This window comes from Rhinatrema bivittatum, chromosome 2 (assembly GCF_901001135.1).
Source record: "Rhinatrema bivittatum chromosome 2, aRhiBiv1.1, whole genome shotgun sequence".
Classification (NCBI taxonomy): domain Eukaryota; kingdom Metazoa; phylum Chordata; class Amphibia; order Gymnophiona; family Rhinatrematidae; genus Rhinatrema; species Rhinatrema bivittatum.
In genome coordinates this window covers 104970138-104994606 of record NC_042616.1, presented here as the reverse complement: position 1 = coordinate 104994606, position 24469 = coordinate 104970138, and the positions used below count along the sequence as shown (strand labels likewise).

General features: G+C 43.8%; 1 protein-coding gene across 1 annotated transcript in view; it reads left to right on the top strand.

The window, feature by feature from the left end:
• Positions 1 to 24469, top strand: part of VIPR2 (vasoactive intestinal peptide receptor 2) — a 299702-nt gene that overhangs the window by 66801 nt on the left and 208432 nt on the right. The window contains exon 3 of the mRNA XM_029588516.1: positions 10059 to 10166. Within this exon, the coding sequence (XP_029444376.1) occupies positions 10059 to 10166 (108 nt within the window). The remainder of the gene's footprint in view (positions 1 to 10058; positions 10167 to 24469) is intronic.

Below are 24469 nucleotides of genomic sequence, written 5' to 3'. Positions count from 1 at the left end.
ACCTGGTGGTCCAGCAGGGGATATCATGAGCCCTCATCGCTCAAGGCTGGCACCAGAGTTGGTGGAAATGCTAGTGTTTTTGAAAATAAACATGCCTTTAGTTGGGTTTCCAAATTTTCCCTGTGAACGGCAAGATGAATAGAAGCAATTGAAAGCCTTGCAGCAGCTCCAACTGCCTCGTATGCTCCAGATAATATCAGCACATGTACCTGACCTCAACCACTGAGCCTGTCTGTCCACTGTCCAGCCCTTATGTCACTACAAGGGCCTGACCTCAAATGCTGTGCCTGGCTATCCAGCCCTTATGTCACTACTAGGGCCTGACCTCAAATACTGTGCCTGTCTGTCCAGCCCTTACATCACTACAAGGGCCTGACCTCAAACGCTGTGCTTGCCCATCCAGCCCTTATGTCACTACAAGGGCCTGACCTCAAACACTGTACTTGTCTATCCAACCCTTACATCCCTACAAGGGCTTGACCTCTAACACTGTGCCTGTCCGTCCACATTTGCAATGTAAGAACATAAGAAGCTGACTTAAGATGTTTATTTATTTATTATTTTTGTTATACCGAGTTTCATGACTAGAATCACATCAACCCGGTTTACAATTAACAATGTGTGTAAGGTAGAGAGTAACATAGTAAACAATATTCCCAATTCAAACTTCAAATACAGAAAACAATATTATGGATGTGAGAAAGTTACAATAAAACAGGGAAAATTAACTAGGATCTGGAAAGGGGGGAGAAATTGAACAAAAAATGTTTGTTTGGAGCTTGTATGTTTCATATGCACAATAGTTTTCATGACCTTCATAATATGGGCCATTTTCCCTAAATCTTTCTTAGGTGCCAACATTAACGTTTCTAGTATTATAGAAAGCTGGTGGTAGTTGCATTCTAGTTCATCCTCTGTGTTCCCATAGTTTACAGAGGCACTGTGTAGATTACAAAATCAACATAGGCTGATATTGTAGATTTGGGCGGGAGATGACATCAGCGCTTCTTATTGTTTTAACAGCTGAACCCTCATAGCAAAGGGAACACAGTCTCTGGCAATTCAAACTACTAATCCTTCACAGCATGGATCCTTAATTAAAACAAACAATTTGCTTTTAGTTTCAGGGCAGAGCAGAGAACTTCCTTCGTCTTGCTCAGGAAGTCATGATCTGTTTGCACATGCTTAAATCCTAACAATTTGTACCATTATACAGGCAAAATAATAATGAAACTCCATTACAAGGCTCCTAAATAATCATAGCTAACTATGTAATATTTAGGATTATTTCTTGAGGCAGCCCAGGAGATGGTATACATTAGACCCTCGAGGAGCGAGTACCTGGACCCAGGGAAAGCTCTGAGAGAAAGATGGAAACTCACTAATGTTGTAAGCAGCGATGACTTCTTAGCAGAAGAGGTATTCAGGAGCAAGTCCGGGACGTGGGCCCTCGAGGAGCGAGTACCAGTTCCGGACTTCTACCTGAAAAGAAAAAGAGAGAGTGAGGCCCCCGAGGAGCGCGTACCTCTAGTGAAGTCCGAGGAGGCAGAGTAGCTGGGTTTGTGGAGAGCGAATCCCATCTGCAGCGACCAGGAGGAAGCGAACCCTTGCTAACTAGTCTTGTTAGCAAAAACTGAGCCCTTAAATATCTGGAGCTGGTGATGTCATCTCAGGGGGACGCCCCTGAGGTTCGCGCCAATGCTGGTACATCAGTCAGGCCGCGCGTACGAGGCCTTAGGCATCTGGTCAACATGGCGGCTTGCAGCGTCAAGCCGTTCCGAGAACGTTGGAGGAGGATGGAGCCTTCCATCAACCCCGAAGGGAGTCGCCAATGAGGTAAGGTGGGCGGAGCAGAGACGTCGGACAGCGACGGACACAACATTTACCTTAATTAAAACAAATTTTGGCCTCCTCCACATCGACTCGCCACACTTTGAAGGCTCGTGCTCCACTCTAGGGCCCAACCCATTCCTGGGAGCCCTTTCCTACCCAAAGGAAAGGGAACTCTCCCCGAGTGTAGCCAGCCTATCTCTTAGTACCCGCCGACCCATGTTGAACCAGAGCCGGTTCACATGGAAACCTCCTCCACGTTGCCACACTTGCCCAGTCTCATGACCCACTCTAGGGGCCAACCCATTCTAGGGAGCCCATTCCTGCTCAAAGGAAAGGGAACTCTCCCCGGTTGTCGCCTATCTCTTAACCCCCGCTGACCCATGTTTAACCTCTGTTCACATGGAAACCTCCTCCGCCTCTGCCTTTGCCTTCAAAATTCTCGTTTGTATATCTGTTATATCCACCAGATTTTAAAAGACCAGCGAGAGTTCACTAGATGCCAACGGAACCACCCCACTCTAGGGGCGAACCCATTCTAGGGAGCCCTTTCCTGTACAAAGGAGAGGGAACTCGCCCCGGGACCATCCTGTCTTGCTCCTATCAAAACCACAGAGACCTGACTACTTCATCTCTGCCAGCCTGTCTTGCCCCTATCAAACCACAGCGACCTGACTACCTCAGCTCTGCCAGCTTGTCTTGCCCCTATCAAAACCACAGGGACCTGACTACCTCAGCTCTGCCAGCCTGTCTTGCCCCTATCAAAACCACAGGGACCAGACTACCTCCACTCTGCCAGCCTGTCTTGCCCCTATCAACTTTCTGCCAGTCTGCCTTGCTGACATACACCAGATGACTCACTCTACTCCTTGTGGTGTTCTTGCCACTATCATGGTTCCTCAGTGTGTTGGTGCTAGTCTTTCTGCTGCTTTGTCCCTTTATCAGCGCCTTGTGGTTTTTTCTGACACTCTTTCTGCTTGCTATGTTCCCCCTTCATTGTGCTGTAGGATGTTTTTGCCACTTGTCTTGCCACTTTGCCTGTTGTGCTGCCTTTGAGGGTTCATGCAACTGTTATCGGTGCTCTCTTTTGAAGCTGTGGTGTGTTTTTGACACTCTTGCTGCTGTTTTGCACCTCTGTTAAAGCACTCTTGCCACTCCTGGTACCCCTTTGCCCCTTTACAGTGCCTTAGGCTATTCATGCCGCTTTGGTGCCATTTTGCCAGTTTAAGTATCTTGGAGCTCTTTTCTCGTTCTGATGATTGCTCCCCAGAAGTTTGATCAGAATTGATAAGAAAACCCCAATTCTGCAGCCAAAAATAGGCTGCAAATACTTCCCCCATTGAGTTTAATGGCAAACGGAAAGCAAATAAAACTAATCGGCAAATTGGTTTTTCCCCCTATGAAACTAATACAACGAATTTGGGTCCCAGCGAAACAAAAAACAATTTTTTCCTTCTGCACATCCCTACCATGTTTTTCAATGTTTCCAAACCACATTGAAGTTGACATCATCTTTCCAAGTGGATGGGCAATTTTTTTAGAAAATTTGTGTTTATTGAAAATCTTGAGAAGCACATCTTCGATTCTGCAGAAATAAAATCATAGAAGTGTTTTTCTATTAAACGGTTGAGATCTTCACTATTAACAATGTATCATTTTATTTGCTTTTCTTCATTGCTGGATTCTGTAGTCATCATTATAGTAGCCATTTTTTGCTTAATGTCTAGTGGAACTTCATCATCTCAGAATGCGAATGTTGCAGTTTCTGGTTATAGATACCATAAATGGTTTGCAAATTTTTTCACCGCAGCAGGACTAATTTTTGGATCTATGTCCTTATACTCGACTAATTTCAGTAAAGAATTATAATCTAGATACAGGCTCACACACAACCAGCCTCCTCTTCTCTTTGGGCCATGGCAGAATGGGTTCCGTCACGGCTCTGTCAGCCTCCTCTGCACTTCAGATTGTGGCAGTATGAGCTGCGCCATGGTCCCACTGGCCTCCTCTTCTCTTTGGGCCATGGCAGGATGGGCACTGCTTTTTCTACCTATTTAAAAAAACATGACGGTAACTTTTAAACAGCCGCTTGAGTGCACATGTACACGAGTGTGCCAGCTAGCGCCAAAGGACATGACCATTTTATAACATCTGTGCATATATGCACGCATGGTATAAATAGGCTTTACATGTGCACATGTACACACAATTTTATATGGAAGCACGTATGTTCGCGCAAATGCTGCCTCTACCGTGTAAATGGGGGAATTTTAGTAGACACGCAGGTTAATGCAATTACAAGTTTCACCAGTTCATTCCCAGTTTGCCCAGGTAAAAGACTAGAGTTCCTAACCCCACTAATTATTTAGCCTCCCTTTTACCCTCTTAGCCCCTACCCTTGAAACCTCCCTGACTAGTCTAGATCTTTTTGTTTAAGGACTTACATGCCATCCATAGCAGAAGTAAAGTTATACGGTAGGGGACCCTGGTGCCCACTTCTGCATGTAAGCATATGTTGCGCTCCTGCTCGCGGGCCTAGCCATGAACAGGCGCTTACATTTGCAGCAGGAGGCCGCCGACACTCCACCATGTGGCTGGTGCCGCTCCATAGCGTTGCCTTTGCAATAGGTCTCCTTGCTGGTCAAGTACTCGTTGCTACTAGAGATTCGTCTCTTCCTTGCGTTCCCGATTCCTTGTTGTTCCTAGTTCCTGTTTCCTTGTTCCTGCTCAACTTATGCTTTGGATTGACTACACGGACTTTGACTTTGCTTCGCCTGACTACTTTCCAGCCTATCTCCAGACCTGGACCTTTGCTTCGTCTGACTACGTTCCAGCCTATCTCCAGAACCAGACCTCCACATCGTCTGATTACTCTACAGCCTATCTCCAGCCCAGACCTTCACTTCGTCTGACTACGCTATTGACTATCTCCATGATCAGACCTCAGCTTTGCTTGACTACACTATTGACTGTCTCCGTGATCAGACCTCAGCTTCACTTGACTACGCTATTGACCATCTCCATGATCAAACCTCAGCCTTGCTTGCCATTGCCTTTGGATTGCCGCCAGGCCTGACTCAACCCTGCCATTGGACGCTTCTTCTGTCTACTTCCTGGACGTGGATTCATCAGGCTTCAGCCTACCTTTGATCGAGTGCCCTCTGCCTGCCTTCATTCCATTGGTGCCTGAGTTTCCAGGACATTATCCTGTCCAAGTAGAACTGTACCTTTCCTCGCCTGCTGTCTCTGGGCTAAATCCTCGTTTCCTACGACTATACACAGAGGCCCACCTAAGTCCTACCGGCACCGACACCCAAAGGCTCAACCCGTGGGGAATGAGGGTTGGTATAGGTGAAGCTCCAGCAGCCGATGCCTTCAGCCCACTCTACCTACCGATGGTGGGGACCCGTAGGTCCTTACCTACAGGTTGCGTCAACCCCACCTCAGCTCAAGGGTCCTCCTCCGACGCAACACAAACTCTGCTTCTCAGTCAGGGAATGAACATGAGTAAATGATCCATGCATGTTTATACTGTGTCAGGTACCACTACTAGGCAGCATATTTCCAGAATTTAAAGGAACTATGTCTTTGATGCATAGATAAAGTTACCCAACACCGTGAGCCCTTTGGTGATTGTAAACAGAAGGTTTTAGAGAAGGAGAAAGAAGAGTGATGCTGATTGTCACTTTTTAGCTTTCAGACGTTCAGTTTTTTGTAATTGGTATGGTTACTTCCATGAGTACTGAAATGCATCCCTACGAAGGTTTGTCATTGGGCTAATCAGTGTCCTGAGCAGTCCATGGAGGTCCTTTTCAATGACACAACCAGCTGGATGGGGTCCCTCTTTTATGATGTAACCACACACTAGAGCAGTGGTTCTCAACCGGTGTGTCGCCAAGCACACGCAGGTGTGTCCCCACACTTCCCGGTCCCCTGCTGACCCAGCTGCTCTCCCTACCCGAGCAAGACAGGTCCTACACCCGGGCTTAAAACGCTGAAAGCCCGGGTGAAATGCGGCAGGAAAGCAGGAGTCAGCGGCACCGGCATGCTCTCTTCTTCCTCTCCCCCCGTGGCTCGGAAGAGGAAGTGGTGATCAGTGGGTGCAGCGCGGGAAGAAGAGACCTTGCTAGTGTGCTCAGCATCGGCCCAAAGAAAAGAAGAATGGCGCGATCTGAAGAATGAGCAGCGCGGCTCAGAGAAAAACGAAGAATGTCATCAACCCCCGCAGCTGATGGGACTCCTTGCTTTGCGAGGGCTGAAAATGAAGTAGGTTGCTGCTACCTTTAGGGTTAGAAGTGGAGGAGGCTGCTGCTGCTGCTAGTTTGGGGGAGGGGGGGAGAGTGAGTGAATGAGCAAGCATGTGTGTTTGAGATCCTGTGTGTGTGTGTGTGTGTGTGTGTGTGTGAGTGAGATAGCATGTATGTGAATGATTGAGAGCCTGTATATATGAAAGAGAGTATGTGTGTTATTGAGAGCTGATTTAGGTGAGGGAGCATGTGAGTATGTGATTGACAGCATGTGTGAAAGTGAGAGAACGAGAGAGAGAAAGCATGTGAATGAGAGTCTGCGTGTGAGAGAAAAGGACAGCATGTATGTGTGTGATTGAAAGCCTGTGTGTGTAAGCCTGAAAAGATAGCATGTGTGTAAATGTGTAATTAAGAGCCTAAATAAGTGAGAGAGAAAAAGCATGTGCATATGTGAGTGACTGAGAGTCAGTGTGAGAGAGAGAAAGAGGAGAAAGTTCCAAGCAAACCATCCCTCCTCCTGCTAATTCAAAACAATCTCAGGGCACCTGGATATCAAACGTTCCCAGGTATGCAGAGCAAAACATTTTTTGTATCCTTATTATTTTTCATTACTGGGTCTTTGTGTCTGCTATTTTAAAATATTTTATTGGTATCTAGAAATTTTTGATATGAGTTTTTAATTATTGGATATTCCATTCATCCGCTGTTTTGAAATAATCTGTTCTTTTTTTTAGTATGGTTTTACTGCTACTGATTTTATATTTCTTGATTTGTTTTATAAGGATGGGTGATGTTTCTTTGTTTCCTTTGTTGCACTGCATACAGAGACTCTGGCTTGTTGTGGTTTCCAATTCAGTTTTTTGTCTGCATGCTTCTAGCTATGCATTTTGGTCTCTTTATTCTTTGTTAGGGAGGGTCAGCACATGTGATTCAGGTGAGGTTCTCTGCTGGGGTGTAGTTTCTGCGTAGGGATTTATAGCAGCCTGACTTGGTCCGTTTTCCTAATAGGAGATGTGTTGTCTTAAGGCCTGGTGTAATATTTTCAGTGTTGCCTTTTCTTAGGTAAGGTGGTTACAGTTAAGTGCTGGAAATTGGTGCTGTTTTGGTGTGGGATGTTTACCGTTTATGCATTTCTGTTCAGATACAATATGTATCTTTTCTTTGTGTCATTCTTAACAATAAAAATAATTCTGGACCTTTATTTTTTATGTCCGCCATAAATTGTAATGAGCAGTGTGTCACACATGTGAACGTGGTCTGTCAGGTGTGTCACGATGGGAAAAAGGTTGAGAACCACTGCACTAGAGGATGCATAAGAACTTGAAGGAGCTCCTATCATTGGTGTAGTGGTGGTATGAAGTACTGATAACCTACCAATGACAAGGTGCATCATTAACCCCCACCCCTAGGCGCCTGCCACACACATCCAGCACACCAACCTAATCTATATCAATTAATATGTATGATGACTTTGCTATAGAAGATAGCAACGGCTTTGTAAAAGTGGGTTGCAGGAAGTCAGCATCTCTCTACTATGGTATAATTGCCTGGGGTACAGAGTAAGCAATGCAGTGATGGAACCCACCTGTTACAAAGAAAAACAGTTGTGCACTATTTCTGTTGCACGTGGGTACTGCTGTGGAATAGTGGACCCTTGGGCCGACCTACCACGAGAGGCGGGGTAGGCCGGGAGGCGGAGCCAAGGCTCAAGTGTTCACCAGGTGATTGCCCGGAAACCAGGGACCCCCCAGGAGGAGCCCGTAGGGTCCTGGCTCCTTGGGACTTAGGTACCAGAGAGAGAGTCCAGTAACAGAGAACTAGGAAGTCCAATGGTAATTGAGTCTAGCACAAGATCTTCACCCGGGTACCCAGAACCCCCCAGGAGGGGCCCGTAGGGCTCTGGCACCTTGGGACTTGGGTACTAGAGAGAGTCCAGCAATAGAGACCCAGGAAGTCCAAAGATAATAGGGTCTCTAAGAGAGCAGACGTGAGTAGGAGCAAGTAGAAACCTGGAGCGGGGTCCGCAGCCAGCAGGCGAAGGCAAGGCTGAAGCAGGATCAGAGACGAGCCGGGATCAAAGGCAGGCGGCAACAGAGCGTGGTCAAGGATGAACCGGGGTCGAGGCAGGCAGCAGGCAGAGCGTAGTCAGGGACGAACCGGGGTCGAGGCAGGCAGCAGGCAGAGCGTAGTCAGGGACGAACCGGGGTCGAGGCAGGCAGCAGGCAGAGCGTAGTCAAGAACGAACCGGGGTCGAGGCAGGCAGCAGGCAGAGCGTAGTCAGGAACTCCAAGGTCAGCGGCAGGAACTCAGCAAGACGAAGCGCAACTCAGAACTACAAGACTGTAGTGAACCTCGTTGCAAGGCGATGATGGAACGTCCGGACGCCGGTTATATCTGTCTCGGAGCATGACGTCATCAGCGCAGGCGGGGCTTGACTTCCGGGTTCTGGGCGCTCAAAGTGGCCATACTCGCACACGCACGAGGCCGTGGTGAGAGAGACAGGCAAATGGCGGATGCCACATGGAACTGAGCGCGTCCTTGGGTCCTGGAGACCGCGGAGTGCGGCGTCCCCAGACGCGGAGGTAGGCGCTGGGCATGGGGAAGAGAGGGGAAGCGGTGCAGACCGCAACAATTTCAGTAGTTTCTTACTGTAAGTAAAACAGAATTCTTTTGAATTTTATCACATTCTGGGATTTTTTTTTTTTTTTTATATCTTGCATCTTCTTCTAATGTTGTAATCTCATCTGTTTGGTGCTTTCATCCTGTCAGGAAAGCATCAAATAATCAATTACCCTCTGTCTGTTGTTAAAGCAGTATACACAAGTATGTAAGAGAAGTTACAAAACTTTATTAACAATATTGTATCCAAATCACATAAAATGTGTCATGTTACTACTGTATGAGTAGTGTGTAACATGACACATTTTATGTGATTTGGATACGGTATTGTTAATAAAGATTTGTAACCTCTCTTACATACTTGTGTATACTACGATATTGTTGAGAGGGTGGATAAATATCACCCAACATGTGTTGTTGAAACAGAACATCAAGCAGTTGTGAAAAGTATCTTCTTGATTAAAGCTTGGCATACTAAGGTGCTAACTCCTACAGAGTGACCACAGATTCTATGAAAAAACCAGCAAAAAGTTACAAAAAGAGGCAAGCCAGTACTGAAATAATATAATTAAATGATGCATTTTAACCATTCATTCCAATGACATCTCTTTCCAATTATACCATCTCTGATGGCACCCCTTTAATTACATGTCTTTTCCTTGGGATGCATAGGTAAGTGCTAGAAATTTATCAGGCAATAGAACATAAACATGTTTGGTTATAGGAAGAGAGGAGGAGGAGTCACCTAGTTAGAGCAGTGGGCTATGAACCAGGAGGCCAGCATTCAAGTCCCACTGTTGCTCCTTGTGACCTTGGACAAGTCACTTTACCCTCCCTTGCCTCATCTATAAATGTAGATTATAAGCCTCCTGGGGACGGGGAAACACCTGAATGTAATCCACTAGAAAAGCAGAATGGAGCAATCTAAATAAATAAGTAAAATATCTTATGTTTTTAACAAAAATTAACCTCAAATTCAGCAGGGGTTAGCAGCCAGTGCATAGTTATTTAAAATGGTCAGATAGTAATCCATGTGAGTCACAGACTTATGGCAAGAGTTCATAAGAGAAGGTTTGTATGCTGTAGAGTTATATGTGCTGGTGACATGCTGCTCATGATGCATCAAGGGCTTTGAGGTGATATATTATGTGCCACATTATAAGGACAAAGTGGGCCCTTGACATAAATGTATTAATAGCAATGTAAAGGAAAAATCACTGGCTCCACCAAATAATTTGTCGTTAGGACACAGTCCAGAAGATGTTTATATTGCAGTAAATATTATTGTGGACCTTTCGTAGCATGGTTTGTTGTTAATTTTATGAGCTGTTTGAAATCTCATGCCATTACTTTTGCTTTCAGGATGTGCTGGAATTTGGGATAACATTACTTGCTGGCTCCCTGCTAAAATTGGAGAGACGGTTACTGTCTCCTGCCCAAAAGTATTTGGCGGTCATGCAAGAAAATCAGGTAAACTATTTTTAGCTCTTCTGCAAACGCTTAAATTAAACAATACTTATGAAGGGGGGAGGGGGCTAAACCAAATATGGGATTATTTTAATGAATTAGATCAACACTGGTGCATTGTGTCATGTTTGTAATTTAAAAGCAACAAGTTACCTTTTGTTCCCTTATACTGTTGCGTCCGTCAGTCAGACGGCTTCGACCTCTGTGCCTCACCTTTCTTCCTTCTCTCTCCTCAAGCCTTGGGAAGATGGCTGCTGCTGCGTTTTCATGCCGCTCTCTCTGGCGTCCCCGGATTGGCAACGGCGACAGTGTTCGCCATGATTTCCTGAGGGCCTAGTAGGGTGTGCACGTGCACGCCACCCACGTCTTTATTCATGTCATGGCGGGAACCTTGGGGGCGTCCCCTCCGAGTGACGTCATAACATCCTGGTATTTAGCTAGCCCGCTTTTGCTAACAAACCAAGGCCTGGATTTATCAAAATGCGGTAAGTATCGCATGCGATAGCAAAAGGGCATCGTTTATGCAAATATTCATTTTATTGCAATTTGCTCTAATTACCTATGCAAAGAGCTAAGTTAGTGCAAATTGTGATAACATTATCAGACTTTGCGATAGAGCCAGACCTGTTGTATTTCCCGCATATAACCACTGGGGGACCATGTTTAGTAGTTTTGAGAGAGAGAGAGAGCCTGGCCAAGATGGCATCTCCCTAGAAAGGTATTTGTATCCCTATGGTAGGCCCACCTAGTAACTTGAGGTGAGGGTTAGGTATCAGTGTAGGGGGTTAGGGGCCCCTTTGACATTCAATGTTAGATGTACGAACAGAACAGTGGTCTCTTGTGAACATTTGATGACCCTCGGAGTGAGGAAACTCACTCCAAGATGAGATTTGGGCAATGTTATCTACAAGGCTGACCAATCCATCAGTCTTGCAATTCAGTACATTTTCTGCTGATCCTGTAGTTACTCGAATGACAGCTGGAATGGCGAGATCTTGAAATGTGAGATGCTCCAGAAAAGTCCATGCTGTGGTAATAATATGATGCCACCATATGTGAACATTTTTGTGTACATAAGAACTGATATGATTTCTTATCAAGTACATTTACAGAAGCACCATTGTCAATAAGGAAGGACACTTCTGAACACAGAGTTGTAATGTTGCTGTAGCTGATGATGTCTGATTTACATGCTCAACAAGTTAAATATTATGGGGAGGTCATCTGAACTTGTCTCAGGGGGGCCTGAGATAATGTGGAGCATAGCTGGGACCACCCGGCAATCAGACCTTTGTTTACACATCCACCTAGTTCTTATTTTAAGAGAATCATAACATCATGCTGTCAGTTGGAGGAGAGGGAGGAAGGTGGGTTGAGGAAGGGTGGTGGGAGTGAATTTATTGTGGTCTTCATGCAGTTTCAGACCCCATAGCAATTTTGTTTGGATGCTAAACTAGAGATGCACTGAACTAAGGGATAGGTGGGCTGTTCTTCATCCCAAGTGTTTTTATCTCCCACCTCTTTTCTGTTGGAGTTCATTGCATGTTCTGTGTTTTTGTTTCAAGATATGTTGCTGCTTATGTCACAGTGAGCTATCTGAGTTGGTGCATGAGGAACATTGGAATTCTGGTGTTCTGCCTGATGGAAGCTGAATTGCATTGTGGGGCATGGGTTAGGCCTCAGCAGTTGTGGGCTCCTTGCTAGCTGTGGCAGGCACCTGATCTTTATTATTGCTTACAGGTCGAGCAGCCTGGGGGTAGGGTATCTTGACTGATAAACTACCAGGGAAGACTGAGTGGAAGGGGGGAATATTTATGTGAACAGTTGTCAGTGGTACCTCAGGTACTTTGTTGAATTTATCTGTGCCCTTTGATCACCAACTGTTGTTTGTATTTTATTGTGTTACACTTGCTTATAAGACAGGATAGGCAGCTGGGGAGGAATGTGTCAAGGGTGCCCATATTATTAGCTCCATCTAAAACTTTTTTTTTTTTTTTTTTTTTGCTCTGGGATCATTTGCTGTGTACATTCAGATGAATAATGTGATGGCTGATGTGACACCCCATCTTGCATCTCTGAAGCCACCTCTTAAACATTTTGTGGAATATTCTGGAACAAAAACATTTGATTTGCATTCATAGTATTTATGGGTTAACATTGTAGTAATTTTTCTGGAGACCCATGGTTAGAAAAAGGTTATCCACAGGTTTTAATATGCTGTTGCATGTTGCTGTTAGAACCCTGATTGCAATTATAGCTTGAGACTTGCTCAGGATGCCTCTGTGAATGTAATGACAATTGTGATGCAGTAATGCCAGCTTGCTATTGCTGCCTGCTGATCCATGGTTACTTGGATTCAAGGAATACAGTCTACACTGGTTGAGATGATAACCACTTTATTATGAGACCTCAGGATTCATTTGCAATACAAAACAATAGAGAAGGGGCAATGAGAAAAGCTCTTTTAAGCCACTTTTAAATCTTATGCCTGATTGCCTGCTTTTAGTCTTGTTAACTTTCTTTTCTTTTAAACCATTGTCTTGCTTTATGAAATACCCCAAGTCTCTTGTCCTGTGTGTTTGTCTTATTAGACTGTAAGCTCTATTATGCAGGGACTGTCTTTTTGTATGGTTGTACAGCGCTGCGTATCTCGTGTAGCGCTACAGAAATGCATAGTAGTAGTAGTAGCTCAGAAGGCTCTGTGTATTTTCCTAGAGACTGAGCTCCATGTGTTTATTTATTTAACATTTTTATAGACAACATCCATTGGGAACATCACATCGGTTTCCAGATAACAAATAATGCAGTGTAACGGAGCTTTACAAGGAACATAGTTTCAACTGGGGGAAGGGGCAGTGTACATTGCATTTTGATTTTTTATTTCTTTTAAAATAACAAATTGAACCAACATGCAACATAAAACAAGCTATGAGAGGCGGTGACAAACATTGCTCTTGCAGATCAGATTTATTTTGTATGAAAATTCCAAATGGCAAACATATTCATATTCAAATTACTCCTAAAACCAAGCTAGCAACACAAAATTAGTGAGCTAAAATAGAAGCTTGGCTGGCTGGAATTACTTATTGTGTGCACATACGGCTGGATGGGGCAGGCATCATGGAGGTGCAGTTGGTGGTGCTGGCAAGGAGGGGATACATCAGGAGGCTTCCATTCCTTGGGAGTCTTGGGTGAGTATGGACTCCTTCAAGACTGAGTCTGGTCCTGGGTCTGGAGAGGCTCTGGTGGCCCCTACAGGCATGGCACCATCTGTTGCTGCAGGTCGTGTTGTTTTTGGTCCTGCTGTTTTTGAATGGGATCATGGTGGGTCCTTTGGATGAGCCTTCCTGTGTTAGGGGGCATAGATGTGGTTGTGGTATGAGTCAAGACCATCAATGCAGGATGAAAATGTCATGGGGGACATCATTAGTGCAGCGCAGTTCTGATTCTGGACCTTCCTGTGTGTCTGTGATTGATGCTGTTTCAAGGGTTGTTGTTGCTCCTCCAAATGGACTATCTCAATGGGAGGGGGAGTTCAGTGCATTTGGTATCTTTGCCAGCTTCTTTGACACATAGTTGCAGGTAGAACAAGGTTGATTCCTAATGTCCTTTGTCAATCCCTTGTGACCATAGGAGCTACAGGGGGCAAATGTTAATTGTATATTTTCTTCTCAGGAGCTAAGGGGGTGAGTGGAAATTATGCATTTTTTTGGGTCCAATGTGGTAAGCAAAATGGCTTCCAGCGAGGGGAGATGCCAATGATTGCAGAGTTCTGTGGTTTCCGGGATAGGTTTGGTTGTGGGCTCTGGTAGAGTCAACAGACAGGGGTAAAGATGTGACAAGGGACCTGTTCTATGAGGGCTACATTGGGTGCTTCTTTCTGCCAGATTGGTTGTTTTTCATCAGGTCAGCAGGCCTGGCTGCCTGGCTGGGGGTCTGGTTCCAGAAGGCAGACAGGAGGCCAGGAGTGCTTTTAGGGCTATCAGATGGAATGCTGAGGGGATTGTGAACGTTCTCTTCTCAGGTGACCGGTAGTGTGTAAAAGGATCCAGAGCTGGAGGAGAGTCTGAGAAAATACATGATCTGGAAATGGGTACGATGAGTGAGGTGATCAAATTTGTGGATGACACAAAATTATGCAGAGTAGTTAAATCTCAAGTGGATTGTGATGAATTGCAGGAGGACCTTGTAAGACTGGAAGATTGGGCTTCCAAATGGCAGATGAAATTTAACATGGACAAGTGCAAAATGATGTATATAGGGGAAAATAACCCTTGCTGTAGTTACATGATGTTAGGTTCTATCTTAGGAGTTACCACCCAGGAAAGAGATCAAGGCGTCATAGTGGATAATACATTGAAGTCGTCAGCCCAGTGTTCTGTGGCGATAATAAAAAGAAACAAAATGTTATGAATTATTAGGAAGGGAATGGCAAATAAAATGGAGAGTGTCATAATACCTCTGTATTGCTCCATGGTGAGATCACACCTTGAATACTGTGTGCAATTCTGGTCACTGCATCTCAAAAAGGATACAGCTGCACTGGAGAAAGTGCAGAGAAGAGCGACCAAAACGATAAGGAGCATGGAACGGCTGCTCAAGGAGGAAAGGCTAAAGATGGTAGGGGTGTTCAGTTTGGAGAAGAGACGAGTGAGGGAGGGGATATGATAGAGGTCCACAAAATTATGAAAAGTCTTGAACAAGTTAATGTAAATTGGTTATTTACTCTCTCAATTAGGGACACTCCATGAGGTTAGCAAGTAGCTCATTTAAAACAAATTGAAGAAAATTCTTTTTCACTCAGCTCATAGTTAAGCTCTGGAATTCATTGCCAGAGGATGTGGTTAAAGCAGTTAGTGTAACTGGGTTTAAAAAAAGTTTGGATAAGCTCCTAAAGGAAAAATCCATAAACTGCTATTAATTAATAGGGATGTGAATCGTTTTCCATATCGTCTTAACGATAGAAATCGTGTGGCAGGGCAAGAAAATCGTCTTAGGCACGATTTTTTAGTTAAAAAATCGTTAAAAATCGTTTTTTCCGATTAGTGCGCACTAACTCGAGTTAGTGCGCACTAACGGGAGTTAGTGCGCACTAACTGAAAATGATACAATTTGACACTTTTCAGGTCAGTTAAGGTCAGTTTAGGAATGAATATGTATTCCTATTGGCTGCCCTCTTATTTATTCATGTTACCAAGTTTCCTACTGACAGTATATGGGGGATGGGAAATGGAAACAGTTGGTAGCTTGACAAAACAAGTAATGTGATCAGTCAATGTGACTAGAACTTATGCCCTAACCCTGATACCAGGGGTATTGTGATCTTCCTGCACACAGTGCCCTTTCCCTATTAATACCAGGAGTGTTGTGATCTTCCTGCACACAGTGCCCTATCCCTAATACCAGGGGTGTTGTGATCTTCCTGCACACAGTGCCCTATTCCTGATACTGGGGGTGTTGTGATCTTCCTGCACACAGTGCCCTATTCCTGATACCGGGGGTGTTGTGATCCTCTTGCACACATCCCGGTATCAGGGATAGGGCACTGCATGCAGGAAGATCACAACACTCCTGGTATTAATAGGGATAGGGCACTGCATGCAGGAAGATCACAACACTCCTGGTATTAATAGGGATAGGGCACTGCATGCAGGAAGATCACAACACCCCTGGTATCAGGGATAGGGCACTGTGTGCAGGAAGATCACAATACCCCGGAGGAGTGAGGGTCAGGCAGCTCCCCCCTGTCTGTGAAGCCAGCCTCTCACTAGTAATGCAGGGAGGGAGCTGTCTCAGACTTCACCATCCTCCCCCCCCCCCCCTCACCCACACACCATTCACTAGCTGGGACATGGGGGAAGTCAGGAGTGAGGGTCAGGCAGCTCCCCCCTGTCTGTGAAGCCAGCCTCTCACTAGTAATGCAGGGAGGGAGCTGTCTCAGACTTCACCATCCTCCCCCCCCCCCTCACCCACACACCATTCACTAGCTGGGACATGGGGGAAGTCAGGAGTGAGGGTCAGGCAGCTCCCCCCTGTCTGTGAAGCCAGCCTCTCACTAGTAATGCAGGGAGGGAGCTGTCTCAGACTTCACCATCCTCCCCCCCCCCCTCCCCCACACACCATTCACTAGCTGGGACATGGGGGAAGTCAGGAGTGAGGGTCAGGCAGCTCCCCCCTGTCTGTGAAGCCAGCCTCTCACTAGTAATGCAGGGAGGGAGCTGTCTCAGACTGGTATCAGGGTTAGGTTAGGGCACTGTGTGCAGGAAGATCACAACACTCCTGGTATTAATAGGGATAGGGCACTGTAAGAGATGACTGTAGTAGATTGAATAAAGATCTGATGTTTCTGCTCTCCTCACACCAAACAAAAACAACACACAAGCAGAGAAGCCCTTCTTACAAAGCTGAGCTAGTGAGTTAAGTAGGAGGAAAAGTAAACATACTTGTGCCAGTGTGGCTACTTAAAAAATACACTTACCAACAATCAATTACATATATTTGAACTGTGTACAGTTCCAGCCAGGACCACCTTTCTAAAATGCACAGTGATTGGCAAATTCAACATGCACTAGCATTTCAGGTGCCTGCTAACAAAAATAATAAACAAACAAGTTCTAGTCACGTGAGTGCTGATCATTACATTACTTTTTTTTGTCAAGCTTCCAACTGTTTCCATTTCACATCCCCCCAACCATTACCTCAGTATTAGCCTTGGTAACATCAATAGATAAGAGCACAGCCAGCCAATAGGAATACATACATACATATTCATTCCTAAGTGACCTTTACTGACCTGGGAAGTGTGAACACTTTGTTTCATTTTCTGTTGGTGTTCGTTAGTTTCCAGTTCCATTTCCCATCCCCCCAACCATCATCTCAGTGGTAACCTTGGTAACATCAATAGATAAGAGGGCAGCCAGCCAATAGGAACACATATTCATTCCTAACTGACCTTCAGTGACCTGGAAAGTGTTTATTTGTATCATTTTCAGTTAGTGCGCACTAAATCGAGTTAGTGCGCACTAACGGGGAGTTAGTGCGCACTAACTCGAGTTAGTGCGCACTAACACGATTTAACGATTTTTAACGATAAATCGTTAGAATTTCTATTGTATCGTGTTCTATAACGATTTAAGACGATATAAACATTATCGGACGATAATTTTAATCGTTGAAAAACGATTCACATCCCTATTAATTAATAAGCAATAGTAGCTTGAGATTTATTTAATGTTTGGGTAATTGCCAGGTACTTATGACTTGGATTGGCCATTGTTGGAAACAGGTTACTGGGCTTGATGGACCCTTGGTCTGACCCAGTATGGAATATCTTATGTTCTTATAAATTGGAGGAATCAACATGATGCAGCAAAGCAGCAATTGTAAATCAGTCTGTCCAGCTGGCTTTAAGAGAAAAACCCATTCGCTTCTCTCATCATTAAGTTACCAAAATTAGCATACATAAGGCAACGAGCTCCTGCCTCCAGGAAATCTAACTAAAGGTCCTACAATCTAAAATGGTGTCTAGTGATGAAAAAGGCTTGGGGGGTAATTTTCAAAAGCAGTTACATGCGTAAATGTAGCTACTATTGTAGCAATTTTCAAAAGCCATTTACTCAAGTAAAGTGCACTTATGTGAGTAAATCCTATAGACAAGTCAATGGCATATATTGTAGCAATTTTCAAAAACCCACTTACTCAAGTAAAGTGATTTTACTCCAATAAACCTGGTTTTTACTTGAGTAAATGCTTTTTAAAATCAGGCCCTAAGGCTACACCATCGCAATCTCCCATATGGGGTAGTAAAATCCACTGTTTACTAAATCTCTCTGAACCTTATTTATTTATTTATTTATTTATTTATTTATTTATTTATTTAAAAACTTTTATATACCGGTATTAGTATGCATACATCATACCGGTTTACAATGTAACTTTAAAGGTAGAAATTACAATGAACAGGGAGGGCGAACAAGGAGGAGTATACAAAGAGCAGGAGGTGGAGGAATTAAAGCAATAAATAAAAACTGCAACGGACTATTTACAGGAATATACAAGGCGTAGGCAAGATACTTGCAGAAGTCGGTGTACTTAATCAGGGTAGGCTTGTCGGAAGAGCCATGTTTTAAGTTTTTTTCTGAACTTGGCGTAACATGGCTCTAGCCTGAGAGTGGTAGGGAGGGCGTTCCATTGTTTAGGGCCTGCAATGGATAGTGCACGGTCCCTAGTAGAGGAGAGGTGGGCTTTTTTCAAAGGGGGAATGGAGAGGGTGCCTTTGTTGACAGTGCGAGTGGGTCGTTCAGTGCGTATAGGACGAAAGGGTTCATCCAACCAATTGGAATTGTGCGAGTGGATGGACTTGTGCACTATGGTTAGAATTTTGAAGAGAATTCGGGATGCGATGGGGAGCCAGTGGAGTTCTTTGAGTATTGGGGTAATGTGATCAGCTTTCCTTGAGTTGGTGATGACCCTGGCGATGGCATTCTGGAGCATTTGTAAGGGCTTGGTGGTGGAGGAGGGTAGGCCAAGGAAGAGGGCATTACAGTAGTCCAGCTTTGAGGAAAGGGTGGCTTGGACGACGGTGCGGAAGTCATGATAGTGGAGGAGGGGTCTGAGTTTCTTCAGGATGTGAAGCTTGAAGAAACCTTCTTTGAGGATGGAGTTGATCTGTTTTTTGAGATTGAGTTGTTGATCTATGATAACCCCAAGGTCTCTTACTGTGGGTTGGGGTGTTATGACATTGAAAGCTGGATCGTTGGAGATCGGTGGTTTGGGAGGGAGGTGAGGAGAGATAAGGAGCAGCTCTGTTTTGGAGGAGTTTAGAGCGAGGTGGATGTTGGTGAGGAAGTCATTGATGTTGGCAAGACATGTGTTCCAGAAGGCAAGGGCATCTGAGAGAGAGTTGTGAATGGGAATGACGATTTGAACGTCATCTGCATAGAGGTAGAATTTGAGGCCGAGGTCTGTGAGGAGCTGACATAGAGGTGTGAGATAAATGTTGAAAAGGGTGGAGGAGAGGGAGGAGCCTTGTGGGACACCTTGAGACAAGGGATAGAGTGTGGAGTTGGCGTTTCCTATCTTGACTTAGAACTTTCTGTTAGATAAGTAGGATTTAAACCATAGTAGGGCTAGGCCTGAGATGCCTATTTCGGATAGCCCAGCAAGTTAGTACATTCCTTATATATCCTTTTGAAGGTGCAGTCTCCAGAATTGTGCACAATATTCCAAATGAGGTCTCACCAGGGACCTATATACATCAGCAATATCTGCTGACCATTCTTCTCCGTATGCAGCCAAGCATCTTTGTAGCTTTTGCCATCAATTTATCTACCTGTTTAGCTATCTTAATGTAAAGGGGGTACCTATATGAATACATAAAAATAAAAATTACCTGAGTCCTGACTGATGCAGATCCCTGTGGCCATAGGAGGGACAGTAAAGAGAGGCAGAGTGAGTGAGGCAGCATAGCACTGTCTGGTAGCCGTACACCTCCCTCCCCAGTGCCTTCCCAGGCTAATACAGGCTGCAGGAGAGGAAATAACATCAGCAACTGTTACCCGTGAATAAAGTGGGAGCCAAAACAGCTGATGGTGGCAAGAGACTGTCGGGGCCTGTGCAGAAGCAGGGCCACGATGAAGCCAGGAGCCGCATGAAAGAGAGCCATGAATGAGAGAAGGGAGGTCTCAAGCAACATTGCTGTATTGAAATTAGAGCAGGATCGCTACTGAGAGTCAGGACGAGGGTCAGTGCCCTGAAGCGCTGCTGTGATTTATGTATTATTTATTTATTTAGTGTTTTTATGTACTGATAATCATTTGGAACATCTAATCGGTTTACAGCGAACAGCAATTCAGCAACAGGCTTTACATATAAAGCCTGTTTTAAAAAATATATAATTGTGTGTAGTTGGTATCGGGGCCTTGGGGGAGCCCCAACGCAGTGAACACAGTTAGGCCACAACCGCCGATGTCATGGATAATGTCAGCAGGACCTGTGGCGCCCAGGTGAGGGGGGACTCCAAAAAATTAAAAATTAAGCCTATTTTAAAGAAAATAAAGGTAATAGATAAGGGGAACCTGACACCTAACCAATCCCACCTCCTGACCTCCAGGGTGAATTTAAAAAGTGAAATTGCCCCCTGAAAGCCATGTCACATTTAGGGATTAAAAACCTCTAAAACCCCCTGAAACCTGAGAAATGTTGATGACAGCCACCAGAGGGGACCCTGAGGATGCCTGTCCAGCCAGATGCCAATAAAGGGAAATTGCAGTTTTTGAGGCAATGAAGAACACCTAAAACAGCTCCAGAAGCAATCTTAAAAATGCCAATGACTTGAGCACATGTAATTAAATATGAGTAATATTTCTGTCGCAAAAAAAAAAAAAAGTTTCAAGGGCAGATTTAAAGTGCACCATTTAAATAATTAGCACAGTGGTAGTGTCTGTCCACCCTTAGTGATCAGTCCTGAAGCCACCCAGGTAAAATTAGTACCGCTACGGCAACCAGCTTGAAGACCAAAGCTGTAACCATGGTGGTATAGCAACGGCTTCCCCGACAACAAGAGAAGAGGCAGGGGTAGAGTCACGAAGTCAGATTAAAGCACAAGAAAAAATGAGAGGATTGAAAAAGAACCAACAAAAAATAAGGTTAACAAAAATTAAGTAATATTAATACCTGAAAGTCCAAATAAAAAGTAGAAGCATTAGACAAGACAATAAACAAACCAGCTAGTGACATGGACTACTCAACAAGATGACATCAGCTACTGCAATAATATCTAAGGAAAAAAAATCTATGATAGTTTAGATCTGGGAGCAAAAGCCTTGGGAGATTTGGTTAAAGCAGAGGCATGTTGCTGTAACTCACCACCCAGGCCTATAAAGTGCATAAAATACTAAAACAAGGGCAAGGTCAGTGAGAAAATTAGTGTAAGTGCATGTACGAGAGAAAATTGATAATCAAAAATTCATTCAGTCAAGGTAAGCAAAGATGAGGTAATAGTTAAAAATACAGTTGACCCGTGGATATTAGCAGCATTGGCTTAGATAAGGGACTGAGTGTATGAGCGGTCTAAAGGTATATTAAGTTGCACATTTGGCAGAGAAGAGCAGGAAGGAAACATCTAATGACAGAGTGTTTGTTAAAGAGTATCCCTGGTATATGTCATTGATAAAGGAGACTGCTGGAGGAATAGTTCTTTGGAATCAATTCAGAGTAACAAGCAGGATACTTGTCTTACAATTCATACACATATATCACCAGAGTGGACTCATTTCAGTTAAAGAAACAAGAATGAAAATTAAAAGTGTCATATAATATATTAGCACTCCTCTGCTGCAACAGAGAGAAATTGCCAAATCGTCTCAACAGTCTGAGAGTGTGATGGTATGAAATGTAATAGGGATCTACCCTTGTGATTAGTTAGAAAAACTACAATTATTCATTGTTTTCTTATTTAGTTAGTTTCAGTTTCTCATAAGATGTCATGGACATATCACTTTAGGGAATATGCATACATTAGCTTGCGGAAGACAGGCTAGTGTGAGGGAGATAGCCTCTCTTTTTGAGTTTGTTTTAGTATAGAGTAATAGAAAATGAAGATAAAAACACATCAAGCATTTGATGAGCACCCATTCAAGGAGAAAAGGAAAGAAGTAATTGACAGATAAGCGTGTGCACTCACCACTGCACCGGCATGACACGTAATAGTATAACGCGCAGTAAGACAAAAAAGAAACAAAAAATAATAATAAAGACATACAAACATAGAGAAACAGAGCAAACAATAAGAATCATATAGAAGGTAGGGAAAAAGTTAAAGATAGGAAGAAGGAAGGACAGAAAAGATAAAGAAAACTTATAGTTACCTGAAGATCTATTCAGTTACTTAAGAGGAAGAAACTTTTGCTGACCTGAAAGACATAAAGTCGGTAACTTTCAAACCGGTACGCAGGAGCGCGTGTTTGTCAGCCTGCACCCAGGGATGCGGCTATTTTATAACCTACACCTGTATATGCGTGCATGTTGTAAAATAGCCTGCAGCACACACAAGTGCAAAAGCCACTTCTACCATGTAAGTGGGTGGATTTTAAAAGGAATGCACACTGACGCATTTGACAGTTTTACCAGTTCATTCCCAGTTCACCCAGTCAACAGATAGGTCCTCCAACCCCACCTGGTTTGATAGCCTATACACCCCTTAGTACCCCAGACCATTTAAACCCCTCCAAAAAGGCTTGTTATTTATTTTTTTTATTTACCCACCATCCATAGCAGAAGTAAAGTTTTGTGCGCACCGGATAGCGTAAGTATTTACATGCACATTTCTGTTTAAAATTCTGAAACGCCCATGTGCCACCCATGTCCTATGCAGACCACACTCACACCCCACCCCTTTTTGAGAAGTTCCTATATGTGTGTGCAGCGGTATTTACATACATATCTGTGCGGCTTTTAAAATCCGCTCAATGTGCGCAAGCCCAACATATTCATGCAACTTCTAATTTCGGCACACATCGGGCTTTTAAAATTCACCTTAAAGAATGCACAAAGAATCAATTTATTTATTTTATTTATTTAAAGACTTTTATATACCGAAGATCATGTACTAGTACATATCGCTTCGGTTTACAGATAACCAGCATTAGAATTACCATATACATGGTGTACATAGAACAATAAACAATCAACAGTGAACATTAATAAATAAGGAATACATTAAACATGGAGTATTACGCATTAAAAACGTTAAAATTGAAACGGTGAACAATTAATGAATAAGTTATACATTGAACAAGGCGTATTATGCAAGTAAAAACATTAATATGTAAGGTGCAGTATAGGTAGTGTAGTGCTTTATTGGTAGCATGGGAATTTAAGTGAAGGCTTCAGTAAAGAGCCAGGTCTTCAGTTTCTTCTTGAATGTCCGCTGGCATGGTTCTAAGTGCAGGTCCAAAGGCAGATTGTTCCAGTGAATAGGGCCAGCTATTGAGAAGGCACGTTTCTTCATTGACGACTTGGCCGGGGGTACATAAAGGGTGCCTAGATACAGTGTTCTAATGGGTCTGGAGGCTGATTGAGATCTAAGAGGGCAATTTGATTCGAGTGTGGTTTGTGAGTGGATGGGTTTGTGTATTATGGTTAGCACTTTGTATATAATTCTGAACTTAATGGGGAGCCAGTGTAGGCTCTTAAGTATAGGAGTGATGTGTTCACCTCTGCCGGTATTGGTTAGGATCCTGGCTGTGGAGTTCTGTAGCATTTGTAATGGCTTTGTCGTGACTGCAGGAAGGCTGATTAGAATGGAATTGCAGTAGTCGATTTTTGAAAATAGGATAGATTGGAGGACTGTACGGAAGTCTTGGAAATGGAGGAGAGGTTTCAAGTTTTTTAATATATGTAGTTTGTGAAAACATTCTTTTGTAGTATTATTGACGAATTTTTTTAAGTTCAGCCCGGTTGTCTAGTGTTACTCCTAGGTCTCTTACATGAGGTGTCGAGGTCAGTTGAGTTGAATTAGGGTTTTCATCCTGGGTGATGAGCAGTAGTTCGGTTTTTGAGGTGTTAAGTACTAAATTAAGGCTGGTGAGGAGTGTGTTTATGGATTGTAGGCAGTTGTTCCAAAAATTGAGTGTTTTAGCTATTGATTCTGAGATTGGTATCAGTATTTGGACGTCGTCAGCGTAAATGTAATACGTAACCTTTAAGTTTGTGAGGAGATGGCAGAGGGGTAGAAGATAGATGTTAAATAAAGTTGGGGATAAAGAGGATCCTTGAGGGACTCCAAGAGTGGCTTTGACTGGGTGTGAATCTATATTATTTACTCTAACCTTGAATATTCTATTGTCGAGGAAAGACTTGAACCAGTCTAGGACTGTTCCTGATATACCAATGTCTGATAGACGTTTGATGAGGATGGAGTGCTTCACCGTGTCAAAGGCTGCAGATAAGTCGAGAAGAGCCAGCAAATAGGGGGTCTTTTTTTCAAAGCCTGTGTAGATTCTATCCGTCAATGAAATGAGAAGGGATTCCGTGTTGAGTGATTTACGGAAACCATATTGTGCTGGAGCAAGAATCTTATTTTCCTCAAGGTATTCTGAAAGTTGTCTGTTCACTACTTTCTCCATGAGTTTGGCTACAAATGGCAGGTTAGCAATGGGGCGAAAATTTGCCGGGTCTATTGGGTTTAAGTTGGGTTTCTTGAGAAGTGGCTTAAGGGTGGATAGTTTCAGTGTGTCCGGTACAGATCCTTGAGTTAGTGAACAGTTGATAATCTCTGCTAGAGGCTTGGAGATAATTTCGGGAAT